Genomic DNA, 23,652 nt, shown 5'->3' with positions numbered 1-23,652 from the left:
AGGGGGGATAGTATGTGGGGAGTTGCGGGGCGGGGGGGGATAGGACAGTGTTGAGGTAGATACTAGGGGGGATAGGACAGTATTGAGGTAGATCAGTCTGGTGAACCTTTGCTGGACTCCCTCAATAATGAGAATGTCCTTCCTCGGACTAGGAGATTAAAACTGAACACAGTACTCGGGTTGTGGCCTCACCAAGGCCCTGTACAACTGCAGCAAGACATCCTTACTTCAATACTCAAATCCTCTTGCTATGAAGGCCAGCATGCCATCAGCTTTCCTCACCACCTGGTGCATCTGCATGCCAACCTTAAGCAAGGGTTCAGAAGAGATTTACCAGGGTGTTGCCGAATATGGAAAGTTTGAGTTATAAAACTGGGACATAGAACATTGAGAGATGACCTTATTGAAGTTTCTTAAAATAATGAGGGGTATAGATAGAGTTAATGGTAGTTGTCTTTTATCCAGGATGGGGGATTTCCAGATTAGGGAGCACAATTTTAAGGTGAGAGATTTTGAAAAAAAGACGAGTGTTTTTTTTTTACATAGAGTAGTTTGTGGAATGAACTTCCTGAAGGAGTGGTGGATATGGTTATAATTACGACATTTAACAGAATTTGGATAAGTACTTGAAGAGGAAAGGTTTGGAGGGATATGGGTCAGGCAGGTGGGGCTAGTTTAGTTTGGGATTATGGTTGGCATGGACTGATTGGACCAAAGGGCCTGTTTCTGTGCTATATGACTCCAATGACCATTCCACCATGAAACCCAGGTCGTGTTGCACCTCATTTTCTCCTAAACTGCTGTCACCATTCAGATAATAATCTGCCTTCCTGGTTTTGCCACCAAAATGGATAACTCCGCATTTATCCACATTTAATGGCACGTCACCCTGCAGCCTCTTAGCATCCTCTTCACAGTATACAGTGACATACAGCTTTGTGTTGTCCGTAAATTTGGAGGCATGGCCTTCATTTCCTGCGTCCAAATTGTTAATGTACATTGTGAACAGCTGGGGTCCCAGCACTGAAGCCTGTGGTACCCCACTCATCTGAAAAGGACCCATTTATTCCAACTCTCTACTTCCTGTCTGCCAGCCAGCGCTCTGTCCATGTCATTGCATTACTTCAGATAGCACAAGCTTTAATTTTCCTTGCTAATTTCTTGTGTGGGACCTTGTCAAAAGCCTTTTCAAAATCCAGATACACCCACTGATTCTTCTTTGTCCACTGTACTGATCACATCCTCAAAAAATTCCAGAAGATTTGTCAAGCATGATTTCCCTTTAGTAAAACAGCGTTGACTTGGACCAATCCTGTCACCGCTTTCCAAGTGCCCAGTTGTCACATCCTTAATGATTGATTCCAGCATTTTCCCCACCATCGATGTCAGGTTAACCAGCAAATAATTACCATTTTCTCTTGCCCTCCTTTGTTAAGAAGTGGAGCTACATTAGCTATCCTCTAGTCCATTGGAACTCTTCCAGAGACTGCACAATGCTGGAAAATAATCACCAACACATTCACCACTTCAAAGATCACTTCCTTAAGTACTCTGGGATGTGGAGTGTCAGGCCCTAGGGCCTTGTCAGGCTTTTAACCCCAACAATTCCCCCAATTCCATTTCCTGACTAATAAGGAATTCCTTAAGTTCCTCCCTTCATGCTTGATCCTCTGTCCCCTGAAAATTATTTGTGTCCTTATCAGTGAAGACAGATCCAAAGTATTTGTTCAACTGGTGAGTCACCTCTTTGTTATCCATTATGAGTTCTCTTAATTCTAGCTGCAAGGGACGTACATTTGACTTCATCAGTGTACGTCTGCAAACTGAAGCTTTTGCAGTCAGTTTTTATATTTACTGCAAGCTTTCTCTCCTATTCTACTTTTCCCTTTACAAATTAAACCCTTTGTTCTCCTCTGCTAAATTTTAAATTACTCCCAAGTCCTCAGGTGCTGCTTTTTCTGGCCAATGTATATGCCGCCTCTGTGGCTTTAACACGATCCCTGATTTCCCTTGTTAGCTGTGGTTCCCAGTTTTACCCCAGGCAGGGATGGACAATTGTTGAAGTTCATCCATGTGTTCTTTAAATGTCTGCCATTAGCCTATTCATCATCTGCCTCTTAAGCATCCTTGGACAGCTTATCCTAGCCAATGCAAGCCATCAAAGTTAGCTTTAATCTCAAAGCAGAGGCTTTCTGTGTCTTCTACTCAGTCATTAAGGTAGATTTTAAAAAGTTGAGTTAACAGACTGCTAACAGTAGAGTATATTACAAATGCCTACTTTTTGCTTCTTGACTATTAACCAATCCTGTATCCATGCTAATAAATTACATCTAACTAAAAAAGCCCTTATCTTGCAAATAAACCTAGCATGTGACACTTTATTGACTGCATTGACCAATCCCCTTATTTCGCCTAATAAGTTCCTCCTCAAAAACCTTTAAGAAATTGGTCAAACAATTGTTGACTCTGCCTCACTGTGCCATGATTTTATAAGTATATTATTAAGACTTCCTGAAGATTTGTTCTTATTTTAATTGAAAATGTATGTTCTTACTTCCCTTTGCACTACCTCCACCAAATTAATCTTTCTGAATGCTTAGTATTGTTATGTTCTTTGGTTTATCATGGAATTGATATAGAAAAGGAGCAGCTCACAAAATAAGAATTTTGATGAAAAATATTTTACTGATAATAGTGATATTAATGTTCAATAAAAGTTTGACTTTTAAGCAATTATTAATTCTTTGCATTTCAACATACGCTAATACCTATTCTATTTCTAATTTATATTGTTCATACATTTCAATTTGAATCTGATTTACCATGTGTTGCTGTTGACACTGAAAACTTGGCTGACAAAGTTAGGTTGGTCTTTTTTCTGCCTTTTAACCCCGATTCCAAGTGATTTCAATTGTGCAGGGACAATTAAACAATGGAGAGCCAATGAAAGTAATGCTCAACATGCAACAAATAAAGTAATTTAGGTATCTTAAATTCTACTTTGAAATAACTAAAGAAAACCTAGAAGCAGGCATTTTCTGAAAACAAAAAAGTAGTGCTGGAAATCGCAGCTTCATCAAAGTCATCTAATTTGAAATGTTCGCTTGCTCTCTCCCCATGATACTGCCTGACCCGCTTGTTTTCAGCAAGCTTTCCTTGTCCATTTTCAAAAGAAAGAGCAAGAGATACAAACCAGTTATTTATTCTGTAGGTTAGTCAGGTGCAAACTGCCAATATTTTTAATTTGTCATTATTTTAAAAATATTTTTTAAAAAGGAATTTACAGCTTAACAACCGATTATTCACTTCCAATAGTCTATTCCAATGATTTTCATCCACACAGGCTTCCTTCGCCTCTCTTCATCTCCACATATCAGTATTTCTTTCAAGTGTTTATCTACCTTCTGTGTTAAATATGCCCCTGATACATGGTTCAATTTACTTGTAGGAAGATCCATATTCTTGCTACTCTTTGGACTCTCCTTTTCTTTCTTACTATTGACTATCTTGCACCTACGTCCTCTGGTTTTGATGATAGGTATTTTATTTATGGACTGCAGCACATACAAGTGTCTATATATGTAAGCTTGCCATCTCATATATTCCATTCCAAGTGACCCAGACCATATATTTAGAAGTGCTTAAGAACATTGCTTCTTGAGAACTGTTAATATTAGCGCCCTTGCTTATTCCCGTGGAGTGGCAAGATTAGCTTACGCTTCCTACCTTTGTCTGGGAACTTTACCAACTCTTAAAACTAAAATATTGAGGTAAGCCAGGCAAAATCTTGATTAATTTCTACAATTGAAACTGCCGATTGTGTATTAATGTTGGGGTTGGCCAACAATGTAAATCTTTGAAAAATTTTACATATATTACTAGTTTGGTCTATTCTTTTTCTTTTACCCACAATTCCAAGGGATTTCAATTGGACAGGAACAATTAAGCAGTGGAGCCATTTAAAGTAATGCTCATCAGACAACAATTTTTTAAAAACGAGAAGAAAGCTTTTCCTGCCCAACTTGAACAGAGAGATGAAGAGAGACAAGCTAGCTTTGATTCCAAACCAGTTATTCATCCTGTAGATTAGTCAGGTGCTAACTGCAATGTGGTTTGGCTGTAGAATGAGTGTTTTATGAGAAGGCATGCAACCCACTGTGGGCTGATTCCATTTACTTTTCGCTTTCATGTGGTTACTTTTCTTGTAAGTTAAAGCCCAGTCACTAACACAATTGATTTACTACATGGTATTTTGAATAGAGAGGAGAATGTTGTGGACATTCAATCAAGTCATTTTTAGTCCTGTGGTTAGTTTTTAGTTCATAGCACCTCAAGAGTCACAATCAATAGTCTGGATGCAAATATGGTTCAAGCTATGAAACTGGTATGTCCAATATATAGTTCAGAGAAACATTAATCCCATAGTGACAATAGGATGCATTTAAAAAATCTCAAAAAAATCATTTAGTATATTCCGCATTAAACAAACATTTTAATGCAAATCAATAAATGTCCATCATGCAGACCTTTTGAAATATCAATTATAGTAATCACAAGCATTCAAAACATCTTTATCATGTGGAAATAAACATTGTGCAATAAACAGATCAAAGATTCAGATCTGCCAGAATCTTTTGTGGATTCAGGTGTTTTGACAGACTAATGGATGCCTGGGCTCTTAGTCGAGCCTCAATATGCATTCTTGGTGTTTTAGAGTTTTACAGCATTTCTTCTATCTTCACTTAAAGCCTAATCTTTATTTTTCACTGCAGGGGTGCAAACAGAAACATAACTGCTAACCCCTCTAGAACGTCCCTAGATTGTTCGGCATCAGTCTGAACATCTTTTAAAAATGCTGTCTTATAGTTAATCTTTGCCTCCAATTTATGCTGCCTAAATCTTCTTCCATTATCCCTGCTAGTTTTCTCTGTTCTATTATTCTATTAATTTTATATTCTACTCATTTCTTATTTTAAATTCCAGTTTTCTGACCTGTTTTGAATCATTAGCCAAACCCTAATTCTCAGTGATCTTTTGCATCTACTCTATTCATCTCACCTACACTCATAGCAGTTTACTACAGGTTTTCTGTTTGTAGTGAAACTTACAATCTGATCCATATTTTCCTTTGGAGTTCCCTTTTCAGACTCCCTCTTATGAATGACAGCAAGTCCCACGGACTTCACTTTCCAGCATTCTGAATGAAGATATCCCACTTTATTAACAGGGAAATACTTTGGATTTTCACCCATTGAGGAATGGTCACCGGACCTGAAATGTTAACTCTGATTTCTCTGCACAGATGCTGCCAGACCTGCTGAGCTTTTCCGACAAATCCTATTTTGATTCCTGATTTACAGCATCCGTGATTCTTTTGGTTTTCATTTTGGATTTACACCTCACCTTCAGCACCTTCCTTTCTGATCTGATGAGAAGATCTTGAGGCATGCTGAGAGGTCCTTCCTTTAACGAAAACACAAATTGCTGGGGAAACTCAACAGGTCTGGTTGCATCTGTGGAAAGAAATAGATTTAATGTTTCAGGTCCAGTGACCCTCCTTTCATTACCTTGGCTTTTTGTCTTCCTTTCGCTCTTTTTTAGTTTATGGATCAGATTATCATCAGCAGCTATTATTATTGTCTGTCTAGCTATGACTTCAAATTTATTCACCCCCATAATAGGTAATAATGATTTGAGGAACACTGTCTACAGCCGACTACTCACATTAAATGGCCAATAACAGCCAACTCTGCTAGATTCTTTGTCATAAAGGCAGAACTGGTTAGCAATACTTTAGAGTTGATCAAATGCTATGAAGGTTCAAACTTTTGTCATTGCAAATTCTATAAAGTCCACTCTCAAATGTATATGAAATTAAATCTCACAAAGATAAATTTAACATGTCTTGATAGAGAAGTCAGCAGCCTTTCTGGTTAGGCTGTAATGTTATTTTGTTGGTACCAAGACTAATAGGCCTGAATGAGTAGATGCCATTTTGTAAATGATGGTGGGTGTCTCTCAGTGAACGTAATTCTGCTCAAAAATCTGTGGCACTCTAACAAAGCTAATAGGCAGACTCGTTGATCATCTACAGAAATCCTAGTTATGGCTGCTGTCAGAACTCTGGGATAGTGCCCTGGAAATCAAGCCCCACAATTGCTGCAGTCATCACAAATATGAAAAGATTTAATCAAGCTATGCTGGTGAGAAACTAGACAACTCTGAAAGTCAGAGTGGGTACTGGGCAGTCCCAGTTACCTCTTAGTCCTGTGGATCTCTAGCCTGGACAGAATTCACCAACATCTCAGCTTATACTTTATGGACAGCAACTGCCTGCAGCCACCACCACCCTCCCCCCAACCCAGTCCAAAGAGTTTGGCTTTAGACACACACCAGCCTCAGCAAACCATCATGGTTCATCTCCAGTCCACTTAGAATTGAGTTCTCCATTTTAATACTGTCCTCCAGAACGTACTGGCACTTCTCACTGTTGCTGCCAGGAAACTTTCCCCAGTGATAAACATCCATTTCAAGAACTGGCCCAGAGTGTTTCTCAGAGCTCCTCGCTTGCTCCCTTTATGGTCACTCATTTTAGACCTACTTGGATGCTCACATCATCTATTTCTTGCCTTTTTTCACTCTGTGTTGCCTTACCATTTAGTACAGCCACAAAGCCAGGCACCTTGGCATGATTGTCAGCAGTGACCAGTAAAGAATGTGGATGTGTTGCTATCCGGCTCTGTGCTACATCAGTGTTATATGAGTCAAAGAGATGTACAGCATGGAAACAGACCCTTCGGTCCAACCCATCCATGCCGACCAGATATCCCAACCCAGTCTAGTCCCACCTGCCAGCACCCGGCCCATATCCCTCTAAACACTTCCTATTCATATACCCATCCAAATGGCTCTTAAATGTTGTAATTGTACCAGCGTCCACTGCTTCCTCTGGCAGCTCATTCAGTACACGTACCACCCTCTGTGTGAAAAAGTTCAACTAAATGGCCACATTTCAAAATCCAAGGCAGCAGTATTCTCTCTAATACTTTGTTCAACTATGCAGATCTCTGATGTCTGTGCATGACAGTGAAGGAGATATTGATGAGCTAATATGCTGATTAGAGTACATGGAAGCTCCCAGTGGCTGTGCAGCCTCGAGGGAATACTGGAGGGGGACTGTCATCAGTCAGGGGTAGCATTTGATCTCAATCCAGTGGTATGAACATGGTAAGTCAGCCATTTGGGCCAGGGATTCTATAAATCAATATAGCTTAGAGAGTGAGCCAAGATCAGTCCTGCTGGCCTAGTGCAACCTATCCTGAGATTCGTGATAACTCAGACAGGGAATTGCTCCATGGCAATCAGTCAAGGCTACCTGTCCAAGTTGGTCGGTGGGAGAACAGGGACAATTTGTGGAAAACCCTAGTCTTTCCTAGGGGCCACAGAATCATACAGCACAGAAAGAGACCCTTTAGCCCAGTCCATGCCAAACATAATTCCAAAAGAAAATAGTTCGACCTGCTTGCTTCTGGCCCACATTTCTGTAAAAAAATTTCCCCCATGTCTTTTTTAAATCTCTCTTCTCTCAGCTTAAAAATGTACCCCCTAGTCTTAATCTCCCATCCTAGGGAAAAGACAATTACCATTAACTCTAGCTATACACCTCATTATTTTACAATCTTCTATAAGGTCACCTCTCAACCTCCTATACACCAGTGAGAAAAGCCCCAGCCTTTCTTTATAACTCAAACATTCCATACCCGCAACATCCTGGTAAATCTCTTCTGAACACTCTCCAGCTTCATAATATCCTATGTTCAGAGGGGTTATTAGGGGCCAGGGCTGTCATCTGTGGGGAATGGATGCAGCGGACTGGGAGGGGGAGCTGAACATATTGGGCGGCATGGCGGCACAATGGTTAGCACTGCTGCCTCACAGCGCTAGAGACCCGAGTTCAATTCCCGCCTCAAGCGACTGACTGTGTGGAGTTTGCACATTCTCCTCGTGTCTGCGTGGGTTTCCTCCGGGTGATCCGGTTTCCTCTCACAGTCCAAAAATGTGCAGGTTAGGTGAATTGGCTGTGCTAAATTGCCCGTAGTGTTAGGTGCAGGGGTAAATGTAGGGGAATGGGTCTGGGTGGGTGCACTTCGGTGGGTCGGTGTGGACTTGTTGGGCCGGAGGGCCTGTTTCCACACTGTAAGTAATCTAATCTAATATAATAGTGGGAGGTGTGATGAAGCTGCTCCTTGGCTTTTCTTTTCAGAGACATCATAAACAACAGACATCGTAACATCTGGGGTTGAAGGGTTTTAGAGTCAATTTGTTTACAACTAACAGATACTGCCTCAGGCAGACGGCTTTCTAGTTTTAAAAAAGAACACCTGTACAATGAAAGGAAGGTGGTTTTCAGCTTTTTCTCTGGTTTGGTTTGGTTTTAGCAGTAGTGTCGAAAAAGCTGCTGCACTCAAAGAAGCAGCTCCAGGCTGGTACTCTCTCTCTAACTTCTGTCCTGTAAGAATCTGCGTTTGATTTTACCTTTTGTGCCAAGGGCTGTTTATGGGGAATGTTGCAAGTATTGGAACAACATCATTATTTTGGGATAATCTATTGGGTTTTCCGAGGGGTTAAATTATTTGGTATTCTGTTATTTGTGTTTCTGTCAGTAATTTTGTAAATAAACTCTGTTTTGTTTAAAACTACATGGTTTGACCATTGGCATTTCTCCTGGAATATCTGCGTTACATCTGCTTAAAACAACTAGCAAGGTTAGGCTCTGGGCGACCTTCTTGAAATGTTTTGAGAGATTCGGCCTGGTCCATAACAGAAGTGATCGTGCATTGAAGGATGTGGATGACTGCAGTGGGAAGGGGGATGGTGAGAGTGGAGATCATCAATGGTAACAACAACCTTAATGGGGGAGAGCAGTACATCCCGATGTTTGGCATGGCTAAGCTGCAGTGCCAAGGCTCAGATACTGTTAGGAGATGACAATATAAATTAAAGAGTTAGGCAGAGATGTACTGAAGCTCCGTTTTGATGGAGTAAGCAGGGAGTGAAAGGAAAGAAGGAACTTGGGAGGGTTGGGAGTGGCCAATTGGTTACTTCACTGATTCTGCAGCTCACTCTGCTAAACATGATTGTGTGCCAACTCCAATCCTTATCTGAATCACAAAAGTGTGATTGAATGTGGAAAATGGCTGCAAAGACACTCACTATTTCTTCATGGGAAATGAACATCATTGGCTGATCCAGCATTAATTGCCTGTCTCTAGTTGCCCTTGAGGAGAAGGTGATAAACCTTTTTGAATGGCTGCAGCCCACTTGCTATAGGTAGACCCACATTGCCATTAGGGTGGGAATTCTAGGATTTTGGTCCAGCAACACTGAAGAAACAGTGAGAATTTGTGGTAGTGAATGGCTTGTAGGATTGGTAGTTAGCAACTTGGTGATGTTCCAATTTGTTTGCTGCCCTTGTCTCTCTAGGTCATAGTGTTGGGTTTGGAAGGTGTTGTCTCAGAAGATTTGGTGAGTTTCTGCAGTGCATGGGTAGTCCACACAGCTGCTACTGAATGTCGATGGTGGAGAATGGCTGCTTGTGGATGTGAAGCAAATGAAGTGGGCTGGTTCTACTGCATGGTGTCAAGCTTCTTGAGTGTTGTTGGAGCTGCACCCATCCATCATACTCCTGACGTCTGACTTGTAGAAGGTGGACTGCCTATTTGCTCAAATACAAGCTTCCAGGTTAAGACAAAACTTCTGGTCTAAAATAAATGCTAAGGCCAAGTCAGAAGAAATTGTAAACAATTTGTACTTTTTTAACTAATATTGTACATATGTGTCATAATTAAAAGTTACCTGACCATTTTAATGAAGTATTTGGAGTTCTCATGATTAATAAACAGAAGAAGCAGATCGTACTTTGTTGGATTTTGAAACCTTCTTTGTCTCTCATCATTTTCACCCTTGACAGCTCTACCTCCTTATTACACTGCATTCACTTTATGTACCGGATGGAAGCCAGCTTTAAGCCATCTTTAGCCACAGTGCCAATGCATCTTTTCCGACAGTAGCAAGGCCCAGACGGCTGCCCCTGTCAATCATGAAAAAAGAACACAGAGAAATTCTCTTTTAAAAAAAAAACTATGGTGAGATTATCAAAGATGAAGACATCCTGAATTGTTTATACTTGTGCAGTCAGTAATCAGTCAACTTGGGAATCAGACTCCAATAATCATCCAGAATATCAAGTGTAAGAACTTTTTGATTCTAAACTGAATGCAAATAGCATGGTCTTGATCTCTGAACTCAAACCGAGTTATTTATAAACTCATGCAGCAATGAATTACATTATTTTTATGTAACAGCCTGTAGAGAAAGTTTGGGCAGAGGAGTTTCTGTACAATGTATTTGACAAGTGTCTACATGGTAGCACTGATTTCTAACTGCTGATGTACTCCAACACTGACTATTAACGTATTGCATAGCTATGAGTATATTTTTGTAATGACAAGAAAAAGGTACCCAAAGCAAATAGTAAAACAATTTTAAAAACCTTATAAACCTCAACATAAAAACCATTCAAAGAATTTAGACATCTTTGAGAAACCTTAAAATTTTATAGAGGGCAACTTACTAATAGCATCCTTTTGTCACTGATACACGAATGTTCCAAATGTTAAGGCTCTTAAAATAATTAGATGAATTTCGGGGTTACTCGAGGTCACAGTGCTTCTTGATAATGTTGATCTGCAGTGTCAGGATTTTCATTGTAAAATCCAGATTTAGACAAGAGCCCAAAATGCAAGTAATTAACTGATACTAGCAGATCTCCCTTGGTGCTGCTGAAAGTGATGTACGATATTAACCTGACAATGTGAGATTGGTGAAGTGATTATAAATGGTGACGGCAATTGGGCTCTAGGTAGAAAACTCTTAACACTTTACAAATTAATCTCTTCCATCATTGCATATGGAGACATAGAATATCTTCTGTGAGCGTTAATGGAAGTTATTACAGCACCCATTCTGCAGATATTAACTACACTAAAATTTCCAGCTAAAACTATTAGAATTCATGAAACTTAAAATGGTGTAAATGAGCAAAAACAATTGCAACCCAAGTGCTGAACCCAAACCGAAATATTTGAAGACGTATGGAAATATACTTCACAGCACAGAAACAGGCTGTTCAGCCCAAGAGACCACACCAACATATTTACTCCATCTTTTCTCATCTAACTCCATCTGGAGAATCCTTTATTCTCTTTGTTCTCTTATGCTAATGTAGCTTCCCTTTAAATCAGTGCTTCACAAACTATCTTTCAAAATGGTCCCATTTTAACACTTGAAAATTAAGATGCCAAACAGAAACATTACAGTAATAAAATATCAAATTAACATTCAGTATATAATTGTTAAAGTTTGTGTGTTCTCGATCATCATTTAAACACATCATACAAAACGTGCATGTGTGCTTTGAAAGTAATTTGTAAAAATATGGTTTTACCGACTCACTGGTCCAGTATTTTGAGCTGTTCCAGCTCTTGTACTTGACATGGTAATAATAGATGAGTTTGCATTCAGCATGACTGATCAAGAGCACCATCAAGTTCCCTAAATGCCATCTGGACCTCATTGATTCCAATGTAACGCAAGTGAAATAAACTTTTAATTTTCTACTATTACATTGACTATCTTTGCAGCCACTTCCTTTTAAATCCAAGGGTACAACCCATTAACCTTTAGCCCCATCAATTTTCAAAGTACTTTTTCTTTAGTGATAGTTATTGTGATTTTCTCTGCCCTACCTTTAGCCTCTTCATTATTAGTATGTATGAAGTGCTATTAGTATCTTCTGCAATGAAGACTGAGGCAAAACACTTATTTAACACCATTTCCTGCCTCCCCATTATTATTTCTCCAGCCTCATTCTTTGACATACTAATGTTCATTGTTGCTTCTCTCTTCCTTTTAATATATTTGAAGATGCTCTTACTATCTGTTTTTATCTTACTTGCCAGTTTACTCATAGTTTATTTTCTCCCTCTTAATTATATTTGGGTTCCATTTTGGTGCATTCTTAAAGCTTTCCCAGCTCCCTGATTTACCAAATATCTTTGGAACACATTGTATGCTATTTTCTTTCAATTTGATATAATCCCAACTTCCCTAGTTCTTCATGTTTGGTTTGCTCATTCCTGATGAAGGGCTTTTGCCTGAAACTGCTCCTCAGATACTGCCTGACCTGCTTTAATCTTGACTCATGTTTGGTCTATCCCTATCCTAGTATCCATCTTCCTCGCTGGGATTTATGAGTCATGAACTTTTCTTTTAAACTTGTCATTGTTCGTCAACTGTCTTTCCGATTCACTCCCTTCCTGGTTGACTCCAACCCCAAGTATACCTCATTCCCATGGAATTACCCTTATTTAAGTTTAGTAATTGATTCCAACACATGTTTCTCTCTCTCAAATTGCTAGATTCTACCATGGTATTGTCACAGTTCCCTTTTAGTCTGAGGTCATTTATTAAACCTGCCTCATTACACATTGCCAGGTCAAAAATAGCTTGACCCATGGTTAATTCCACAACAATTTGCTTTAGGAAACTATCCTGAATGCACTCTATGAATATGTTCTTACAGCTTCATTTGCTAATTTGTTTTACCCAATTGATATGAAGATTAAAGTCATCCATGATTAATATATGGCTTTTTTCATATGTTCTCATTACCTTCTGATATATTCTCTGTGCTATAAAACAGTTATTGTTAGGAAGCCAAGAGTCCTACAGTGTCTTCTTCCCTTTGTTGTTTCTTTCCTCCAATTATCTGGATTCTATATCATTAGATCCAAGATCATTTCTTGCTAATGTACTAATTCCATCTTGTACTAACAATGTTACCCCCTTCATCCTTCTCTTCCTGTGTTTTTCAAAAGGTCACATACCTCTGAAAGTTCACTTTGATCTTTTAATTCTCACTCCACAATGATTGTCAGACCATATCCATTAACCTCATTTGTGTCATTAATTTACCTTATTCCAAATACTACATGCATTCAAGGGCCATTGATTTTGTCTTATTAGCATTTGTTTTCCCATTTGTTCCTATTTGCCTTTTTTACACTTATATACTTTGTCTCTTTCTGTCCCCTATTTGTCAAAATAGTTGTCCCACAATGCTGTCTTATCCCTTTGTTGTGAAAACTTAGTTCCCTTGTCTCAAACCTTCTCACCCTCTAAATAGTTTGAAGTCTCTCTACAGCCTTATTTATTTGATTTGTCAGGACTTGTACCCAGCACAGTTCAAGTGAAGACCATTATTCCACCAAAGCAGATCTTTATATACCAGTACTGGTCTCAGTGCTTCATTGCCAAAACCTAACCACCTGATTCCTGGAGGAAGAATGCCTCATCTTCCGCCTTGGGACCTTACAACCACATGGGATCAATGTGGACTTCACCAGTTTCCTCATTTCCCCTCTCCCCCACCTTATCCCAGTCCCAAGCCTCCAAACTTGGCACCACCCCTCGACCAGTCCTACCTGTCCATCTTCCCTCCTTCCCACCTATCCGCTCCACCGTCCCCTCCAACCTATCACTTCCACCCGCACCTTCATCTATTTATCACATTCTTAGCTACCTCCTCCCCAGCCCCATTCCCCCCTCCCACTTATCTCTCAGCGCCCTGGTCCACAAGCCTAATTTCTGATGAAGGACTTATGCCCGAAATGTCGACTCTCCTGCTCCTCTGATGCTGCCTAACCTGCTGTGCTTTTCCAGTACCACACTCTCGACTCTGATCCCTAGCATCTGCAGTCCTCACTTTCTCTTAGCTTGGAAAGAGGAGAGGCTTATTGGGATGTTATGACATTTGAGTCCCAGGTAAGCCAGCCTTTGGTTTCACCCTGGATCTAGAATCATCAACTTGTGACATGAATGTTCAGAGACATGGAGAAGATATTAGCCCCTTTGGAGGCTAACCTTCTGCATCCAACTAATTGGAGCTAACAATGAGAAACAGTTGCTTCCTCGTACATGTATCTATATATAACATCACAGTATCGATAATTAATGTCTCCATGTGGATTAAGGCACGAAGGGTGAATCTCAATCTGCCAACCCAAAGTTTCCCCTGCTGTTTTGTTTCTGAACATGAAATAAATCTTAGATAGAACCAGTAACTTGCAAAAATATCAGTTAAAAAGATCCTGCAGATCGAAGAAATAGAAGGAAAAAAAGCAAAAGTCAGACAAGTGTGCCCCATATTACCGGGTACATAACGTCAGTCAGAAACCTTGGTTGAGGATGTTGGTTCTTTTAGTAGCTGCCAAAGTTTGATATCAACTTTTCTAATAACTTTAGCATGTTAACTATGATATGTAATCAAGAAATTAGGGAACGAAACTTGTACTTTAAAAATAGATAGGTTAGTTAAAACTTAGTTGAAACACGTCAGTAAGGATGTTTCCTTCTCAATAGGGGATCAGTTGGAAATCTGAACCCTCTTTAAATCTGAATTCTATTAGTATTTTCCATGCAACATGAGTGCCACAACTGAATTTCACCTTCTACAAATGTAAACAAATCTCTAGCGTATAAAAACAAAAGGAAAGATAACAAGGATCACAAGAATCACTGAGGTCACCATTCCCTATTGAATTGGTATTAACAGTATAGCATCTGGCACCATATATACTCTATTATCAATGTACTGTTTGGGAAAACAAGAAGCTTTTGGTCTTGGAAAGAATGGTTAACTAACTCAAAGATAAAAATGGACAAGGGCTCAATGGTCACTAAGGTGTGTGAGAGAGAGCAAGAAATGAACAAAGACGTACTATTAAAATCTGTTACCATCAAGCACTGCAAAACCTCAGAACTCCAAAACACATGGGTTGACGGTCTCAGTTTCTGCATTTTACAGAACAGCTTCTGGTTTGGTAAAGCATTCTCAACTGCAATGGGTCATAAATTTCCTTTCCTTGTCTGATTAAATACTGTTTCATACTTAAACTGCTGCTTCTTAAACTCAATAAACTTGCAAAATAATTGAATGTCAATATTGCAGGTAACTGTGATCATGAAACCCCTGGCCAAAGCCAACAGAGCTGTGAAACAGGGGTAGAGGTTTTAACAATACATTCACAGTGATGATAATGGGAGAGCAGCACAGCATCTGACAATGAATCGGCTCAGGCTTGGAGGGCCGAAGGGCCTGTTCCTGGGCTGTAAATTTTCTTTGTTCTTTCTTCTTTGAATCATACTTGGTTGCTGGGAACATGGACATCCTGGCTTCACCGCCTGAGCAATTTCTCCCATGAAAGCAAAGATCTTGATGGAGAAAGATGTTGGGCATCCTATCAACCATCTTGGCTGTCTTTGGTACAATTATGGCTGTTTTCTTCTGGAATAAGACAAAAAGAGGGATGGAATGAGAATAAAGTAGCTGCCAGGAATGGTGGTATGTTGGGAGGGGGTGTGGGGGCAATGTGATTTGATATTCCGAGTCAGTAGGCAGCATAGCAAGCATGCAAGATTAGTAGTGTGGGGCTTTGGGGCAGTGAGAGTGAATGAGAGAAGATGTTCCAGCAATAGTGGTGATGAGAGCCTTGGTGGGAGGGTGCACTGGCAGAGTTTGCAGGAATATGGGGTTTTCTGTAGAAAGTCTTCAAATTATCAACAAAAGAAAGGATTGATTATGATAACTATTCCACTGGTTAGTGATTCTGGAACTAGGGGTGTAGCCTGAGAATTTGAGCCTGACCTTTCAGGAGAGAAGTTAGGAAGCATTTCTACATGCAAAGGGTGGTAGAGGTTTGGAATGCTCCTCCAAAAATGGCAGTAGATGCTGGATCAGTTCCTAGTTTTCAATATGAGATAGTTTTTTTTTTTTATCAAGCACCATTATTAAGGGATATGGGCCAAAGGCAGAAATATGGAGTTGGGCCACAGAGCAGCCATGAACTCACTGAATGACAGAACAGGCTTGAGGGGCTGACTGGCCTACTCCTATTCCTAGAGAGAAGATGGTGGTCATTTCCCTCACGGAGCATAGAAGGTCATTAGCCATGTTGCAACATTACTGGGTGTTTGTCCCCACTGTGGACACTGCACTGATCTGGGTGGCAATTTCAGGCCAGGATCTCGTGCTGTGGTCACCTCAGATGATCCTGAGGGAAGAGCACAGCCTTCTTCCACCCTACCATGTATAGTAGCCTCTCCAGGTTGGCAAATTAGGGAGCTAATGTCTCTTCCTCAAGTATCTCTGGGTAATTCTTCACACCCAGGATCGTAAAGGGCAGTTCCCAATTGACAGCATGTGACCTGATACGTGGCTACATTTTAAACATACTGCTAAGATTCACAGGCAGTCCCTGTAATGCTGAGTACATCCACCATTGCTGAACGTATGACAGCATGAGTGGAGTACAATACAGGGTGTTGCAATACGGGGTGATGTGAGCTGCAGAGAAATTCCTGGCTTTATGGAGTACTGCATGAGAAAACGTACTAGAGTTCATGTAGGAACACTTCATGAAACGTAGCTGATTTTTGGTAACATGCAGTCCATTCTGTGAGACAGTTACAGGCCACTGAGGTTTTGGATAAGCTCTCTATATTCCCTGGCAGCAGAACACTCAATGCATCATCATTCCTACCATCCCCTCACATTTACAATGCAGGCCAGTGAGCTGGTTGAAGGAGAAAGTTAGGGGTTCAGCTCTGATGGCCTCAGCCTGAGCCCAAGTGCTGCTTCTGCCCTTTGGGTAACAATTTTCAATGGTATTCAGAAGGCGGCCAGCAGTGCCATAATTGGATCCAGTAGCAAGGTTTAAGAGGATAAGGAATAATTTTTTCTTCAACTAGTTTATTTTACACCAATAATGCATAATGATATGATCTGGAGAGAGAGAGGCCAAGAGAAGAACAGGGCAAGGGCCATTCTCAGGGGAGGGGGAGCTTGCAATTCCAATCATCTCTCTGCAACCCCAGGTGGGGGTCACCCCATAGTTTTGGAGCCACTGCCTTAAATGCATCAAAAGTATTGACCATTTATGTATTATCTATGTCTACACAACCACTCCCTCTAGTAGTTCTACATGTTTACCCCCAGGCAGTGGCGACAAAGTTACTGTGCATGACCAGCATGGTAGCTCAATGATGAGGATTGCTGCCTCCCGGTGCCAGGGATCCAGGTTCGATTCCAGCCCTCTGCTGCCTGTCTTTGTGAAGTTTGCACATTTTCCTTGTGTTTGTGTAGGCTTCTTCCAGGTGCTCTGGTTTCCTCCCACAGTCGAAAGATGTGCAATTTAAGTGGATTGGCCAGGCGAAAGTTGGTCCTGCAGATGGTGGAGATTAGAGTAGAGCTGGAAAAGCCCAGCAGGTCAGGCAGGATCCGAGGAGCAAGAAAAATCAATGTTTCGGGCAAAAGCCCTTCACCAGAAATGAGGCAGGGAGCCCCCCATGCTAAGGTGTCTCAAAGTGTCCAGGAATGTGTAGTCTAAATGGATTAAGCATAGGGTTATGGATATAGTAGGAGGCTAGGTCTGGGTGAAACATTTTTCAAAGGATTGGTATGGACTCAATGGGCTATATAGCCTCCTTCTGCACTGTTGAAATTCTATGAAGCCTGCTGGATTTTTTATATTAATGGCACCTAGTCATGCTGTTCCCCACTAATCCACTTATTCCAAGAAAAAGATTTCATCATAAAGAAGACCTCTTTTAGCTCATCCTTTAGTCACCTCATCTCAAGAAAATGTGATCGAGTTTTCTCAACGGATATAAACTTCCCAATCCCATTTCTTGATATTCTTGTAAATCTTTTCTTTTAACAAATATGAGTTTCAACTCATTCAGCTACCTTTCAGGTGCACAGGTACAGTGCCCTGATGACCAGTGCAGCTTCAAATTTTTAATTTTTAACCTAGGCTAAACCTCCTTTAAAAAATTAATGAAATCAGGTTGTCATATGAAGGCAGCTTCTCAGTTCATGCAATAGCAGGAATCTACAACAAGAGAATCTATAAAGTCACATTCTGGCGAGTGTGCACTCATGCTTTTAGGCAGGTGAATGTTGATCAATTAATTAATTTCTTTACCTATCCTATGTTAAATAAATTATGCCTCAATTGCAGACTAAACGTTGACCTGTTAAGAATGTGCACTCAAGCTGCCAATCAAGCATAAAGTTAGTTCTGTGGGCAATATTTGGTGTATTCCTGTAGATCTGAGTAGGGACCAAGGGTGACTTTCTATCACTTACTTAAAAAATGAACAGATAAAAGAGGCATACTCTATTTTCTAGGAGACATGCAGCCTGCCTGTTTGAATAGTTGTGGTGCTGAATCTGACCAAATTCCCAAATATAGGACATAAAAATTTGACAATCATCTAATTTATAAGTAATTTGCAAGATCTAAAACTCCCCCCTTAATCACTCCATCTCCTTCTCCTTCTTTAAGGCACATCTTAAAACATACAACTTAAACCAAGCTTCTGAACACTTATTCTCATTACTCTTCATATGGCTTGATGTGACGTTTCGTCTAATAATGTACATGTCCAATGGCTTTGGATGTAGCTCTTGTATTATGGCAGTGAATTGAGAATAGTCAACTGAAAAGTTAGATCATTATGTTGGCCATTTGCTGTACCCCACCACTATCCCTCACTATTGCTTTTGTTTTTAAAAACATAATAATAATTTGCTCAATTTGAACTATATTATCAATGTTTTGGTTACATCTAGTCATTCATAGCCATTCAATGCAACTGCGCAATCTCAAAAGGTATAAGCTAGAAAGATTTCAGCAGATGACACAAACCCCTGTCATAGGGTATCAAGAATGGGCAGCATTGATCAGGTCTAACTGTCTCTTTCCAATCCTCCCACTTCCTCCAAACGAAAGGAGTAGCCATGGGCACCCGCATGGGCCCCAGCTATGCCTGCCTCTTCGTAGGATATGTGGAACAATCCATCTTCCGCAACTACACTGGCCCCACCCCCCACCTTTTCCTCCGCTACATCGATGACTGTATCGGCGCCGTCTCGTGCTCCCACGAGGAGGTTGAACAGTTCATCCACTACACCAACACCTTCCACCCCGACCTCAAATTCACCTGGACAGTCTCGGACTCCTCCCTCCCCTTCCTAGACCTTTCTGTTTCTATCTCAGACGACCGAATCAACACGGACATCTACTACAAACCAACCGACTCCCACAGCTACCTGGACTACACCTCCTCCCATCCTGCCCCCTGTAAAAACGCCAATTCCTTCGTCTCCGCCGCATCTGCTCCCAGGAGGACCAGTTCAAAATACGCACAACACAGACGGCCTCCTTCTTCAAGGACCGCAATTACCCCCCCCGACGTGGTCGACGGTGCCCTCCACCGCATCTCCTCCACCTCCCGCTCCTCCGCCCTTGAGCCCCGCCCCTCCAACCGCCACCAGGACAGAACCCCACTGGTCCTCACCTACCACCCCACCAATCTCCATGTACAGCGCATCATCCGCCGTCACTTCCGCCACCTCCAAACAGACCCCAGCACCAAGGATATATTTCCCTCCCCTCCCCTATCAGCTGTCCGTAGAGACCACTCCCTCCGCGACTCCCTTGTCAGATCCACACCCCCCACCGACCCAACCACCACTCCCGGCACCTTCCCTTGCAACCGCAGGAGGTGCAACACTTGCGCCCACACCTCCCCCCTCACTCCTCTCCAAGGCCCAAAAGGAAACTCCCATATCCGCCACAGATTCACCTGCACCTCCACCCACATCATCTACTGCATCCGCTGCAGCCGGTGTGGCCTCCTCTATATTGGGGAGACAGGCCGCCTACTTGCGGAGCGATTCAGAGAGCACCTCTGGGCCACCCGGACGAACCAACCCAACCAACCTGTGGCACAGCATTTCAACTCCCCCTCCCACTCCACCGAGGATATGCAGGTCATTGGACTCATCCACCGCCAAACCACAACAACCCGACGGTCGGAGGAGGAACGTCTTATCTTCCGACTGGGAACCCTCCAACCGCAGGCGATGAACTTGGACTTCACCAGTTTCTTCATCCCCCCAGGGCTTATGCCCGAAACGTCGATTCTCCTGTTCCCTGGATGCTGCCTGACCTGCTGCGCTTTTCCAGCAACACATTTCCAGCTCAGGTCTAACTGTCATCAACTCACCTGAAAATAATTCATTCATAAAATACTATCTCCAAACAGACAAACAGAAATCACGTCCAAACCATGGACCATGTACAAAATGGTGCAGTTGCAGTGATATGGTGTGTTTGAAAATCTAAAGAAAATGAACGAGTGGCATCCTGAAAATAAACAAATACATTTTCTGAAGAGCATTGGGGTGGAAGGAATTGTCCAGTGGAAGAGACTAAATATAACTTAGAATTTCTGTCACATTGCTACTAATTCACTAATCCAATTAATTATACTTAACTCAAACTTTTCAGAAATAAGCCTTTTTCTGATTAAGTGCACCATATTTATGGAAACAAAAGAAAGTGCTGTGGATACTGGAAATACTCAGCAGACCAAGTGGGCATCTATGAAGAGAAAGAGTTAACCTTCCTTTAGATCTGATGGAATGTCGTTGACCTGAAGCATTCATACTGTTTCTCTCTTGCATACATTGCCTTATCTATTGACAGTTCCCAGCAATTTCAGTTCAAATTTTACATTTGTTGAACTTATTTCCATCCATCTTTTACATGTAACTACTGGATCATAAAATACGACAAAATTAAACATTAGCAACATGAAGAGAAATGATGAAACATTGTTAAGCTTAATGTTTTGAACTCACTGCCTTATACTTAATATACCAATGAAAATGATGAATTGTAAAATTTAGGAGGGAAACTCTCCACTGCTGCAAATTTGAAAAGAAAGCAACACTTCCCTGGAAGCTTCAGCCTCTGAATTTGCATTGTCTGAGGTCATCCAAGCTTTTGACCAGCGTCACTGGTGTCCCTCCTCGGGTTTGCTGAACAGGTGGCTATTAAAGGGGTCACTAGGTATATTTAGCAACTGAAACTTGAGTAAAATCGCTCTGTGATTGGTCTGCCAGTTCACATGTTAATTTAGACGCTGATGCAGCTTGTAGCTCTTGCCCAGCGTTTCTTGGGAGGGGAACGTTGGGGAGGCTGTAGCTGCTGGGGAAAATTACTTTTAAATATCACGGGTAAGATTTTGTGATTTGTCTTCATGTCCGGATTGTAAGATGTTCTTGCAAAGAGGTGCTATACTTACTATGTGCTTTAATTACTATACAGTATATCTGATCAGGTCAGAATCGATTTGGTCTTCAATTAGTGTACAGTAAATCTTTGAAGTTATTATTCTGTTTGATCCTTTGTTTAAGGATATTTCCAACATGGTGTAACAGCCACTCTGGTTTTGTTGTAATTGTGGAATCGTGTAGAAGATACTGCTTATTTTATTAGAATATTAGAACATCCAGAGAGAAAAAAAAGTTCAACGGACTCTGTTCCTAAATTTAACTCTGTGCACTTTGCTTGCCTCAGAAGGAATTGCAACTCAGCTAGCTAAACTAAACCAGCCAATCGCACAGTACCATTAACTTATGTGACAAATTTCTCGAAGCATAGGAGCAGCTGTTGCAAACCCTTGCTACTTGATCTAAACACTTCCCTCCCCTCCCCATGTATTGTGCCATCCATGGAGACTTAATACTGACAGTGCAAGCAAATCATTCCTTGAACAAAACTTTGCAAATAAATACTTAGATCTTCATTTTATTTAATTACTTGTCATCAGCACTTAACTTATTTTCCCCCTCCTTTTTACAGCTGTAAATTTAAGAGTGCAGAAACTGAAGGGAGTACATTCCTATGGTAATTGGACAGTGTCAAGTCTCATTTCTATGAGGTCGTTAGTTATACTTTTTTGCTGACGCCCAGCAAGTATTTTTGTACGGTATGTCTGCCATACATTATTTGTCTATCTAGATGTGTATATAGAGCACCTCAAGGGTTGATTCTTTCTGGATCCCATGACGGAGCCCTTTAAGATAATTTACATTTCCAGATTTTCTTTAATGCATCTTCTTTGACTTATCTGTGCATTTTAATCTTCCATTTGGTGCACTGTACTAGAATCTAACAACTTGCTTTGCTTTAGGACGCTCAACCAGTGATAAACAGTAAAAATGGAAGACGATGAGGGAGAATATGAGGAATATGAAGAGTATGAGGAGTATGAAGTGGAGGAGTATATTACGGTAAGAAATGTAAAACGGTTGTGAGAAACAGGATCAGCTAGGGAAAAAAACAGCAACAAATCTTCTTTCTTACTGCAGTTTTGACTACATATAGTGAACACTTAAAGAGCTATTTTCTAATTATATAGTCCACCAATCAACATAGTCATTTTGATACTGGTTAAATCTTTATAGTAATGATTTTTTGAAAACCATTAATGTTAGCACAAGTACACTCTCAAGTTTGGCTGTCCAAACCTCATGTGATCAGAAAACGGGACTGTTTTATGATTGTTTCCCCCCTCCCCCCCCCATTCTAAATGGGTTGCACTAATGTATGAAACTTTTAGAGCCATGCGACTTACTAAATCCATTGTATTTTCTCAACAAACCTGGTCAGAGGTGGTATTACACACCTTTGGAACAGGTGGGACTTGAACCCTGGCACTGCTGCACCACAAAAGCCCTTTTTATGAAAAAAAAACTATTTTTCTAATCCACCTGTTTAGAGGTGTTATTACACAGTTCCATAGCAGATGGAACTTGAGCACAGTCCTCCCAGTCTGGAGTATGGACACTACCACTGCACTACAGAGCCCTTATTGAAAAAGTACCTTTAATCAACCTGTTCAGAATTGCTATAATTCATCTCTGGAACAGGTGGGACATGAATCCAGGCCTCTCGGTTCAGAGCTAGGGACATTATCACTGCACCGCAAAAGCTCTTATTAATGGGTAAGAGATCAATTAATATCAGCAGTAATACTGCCATTAAGATGAAGTGCTTTGCAATCAGATCATTTGGTTTCCTTCCAGCGCCTTGGGGTTCCGATCTGCACCAATTTATTACTGAAAACGGCCAAATTTCAGAATTAGACATTGCCTCCTTTCTGAAGCCGTTGGTTGTTATGCATTTAATCTGCAAAAAATTCACCTTAATGATCAAGTACAGTTATATGTAATCTCCAGCTAAAACTGGGAGGTTGACCTCAACAATTAAGCGATATCTTTTCCCCTAACAGCACAAAAATGTTTCTTCACATCAACAAACAGCACTCATGTTGTTATTTCTGTATACAGAATCCAACCCCCCAATAGCAGCAACTCTTTATCTTGCAGTTCTTAAATAGAAACGTACGTTTCATATGAAAACAGAACTGAATAAGATTACACAAAAATGGATAATCCCTCACCTCAACAATTAAAATAAAGTTACATTTGCCTCAAGGCACCGAAATAAAAACTTCAAGTCAAGTTATTTTAATTACTCATTGCTGCTTTCTCAGTTCGTGCCAGAGTCATTCGCTGGACTCAGATAGTTTAGCAGTCAGCATTTAATAAAAGGCACGCTGAACATGCAGAAAGAATTCAGCATCCGTGTTCAATCCGGCTGAGCACTCACTTCT

The 23,652-nt window shown here is 40.9% G+C and overlaps 1 protein-coding gene and 1 long non-coding RNA gene across 24 annotated transcripts in view; one reads left to right on the top strand and one right to left on the bottom strand.

Moving 5' to 3' along the window:
* Positions 1-5,366: 5,366 nt before the first annotated feature.
* LOC122551755 lies at positions 5,367-16,134 on the bottom strand. Its single transcript, XR_006312190.1, has 3 exons — positions 15,267-16,134; positions 9,856-10,090; positions 5,367-5,513 (listed from the first exon to the last, which is right to left on the bottom strand). It is a non-coding gene; the product is annotated as an uncharacterized LOC122551755 (long non-coding RNA).
* A 4,976-nt stretch (positions 16,135-21,110) lies between these two features.
* Positions 21,111-23,652, top strand: part of neb (nebulin) — a 270,517-nt gene continuing 267,975 nt past the window's right edge. For 19 of the 23 annotated variants that reach the window (XM_043694181.1, XM_043694178.1, XM_043694165.1 and 16 more), the window contains exons 1-3: positions 21,119-21,208; positions 21,837-21,963; positions 22,168-22,267. In XM_043694181.1, coding sequence (XP_043550116.1) covers positions 22,196-22,267 — 72 coding nt within the window. In that variant the 5' untranslated portion in view covers positions 21,119-21,208; positions 21,837-21,963; positions 22,168-22,195. Of the gene's footprint in view, positions 21,209-21,836; positions 21,964-22,167; positions 22,268-23,652 lie in introns of all 23 variants that reach the window. The other 4 variants (XM_043694189.1, XM_043694188.1, XM_043694176.1 and 1 more) reach the window with 3 other exon arrangements.

This window comes from Chiloscyllium plagiosum, chromosome 7, assembly GCF_004010195.1.
Source record: "Chiloscyllium plagiosum isolate BGI_BamShark_2017 chromosome 7, ASM401019v2, whole genome shotgun sequence".
In the NCBI taxonomy this organism is placed as follows: Eukaryota; Metazoa; Chordata; class Chondrichthyes; order Orectolobiformes; family Hemiscylliidae; genus Chiloscyllium; species Chiloscyllium plagiosum.
This window is presented reverse-complemented; position numbering and strand designations above follow the sequence as displayed.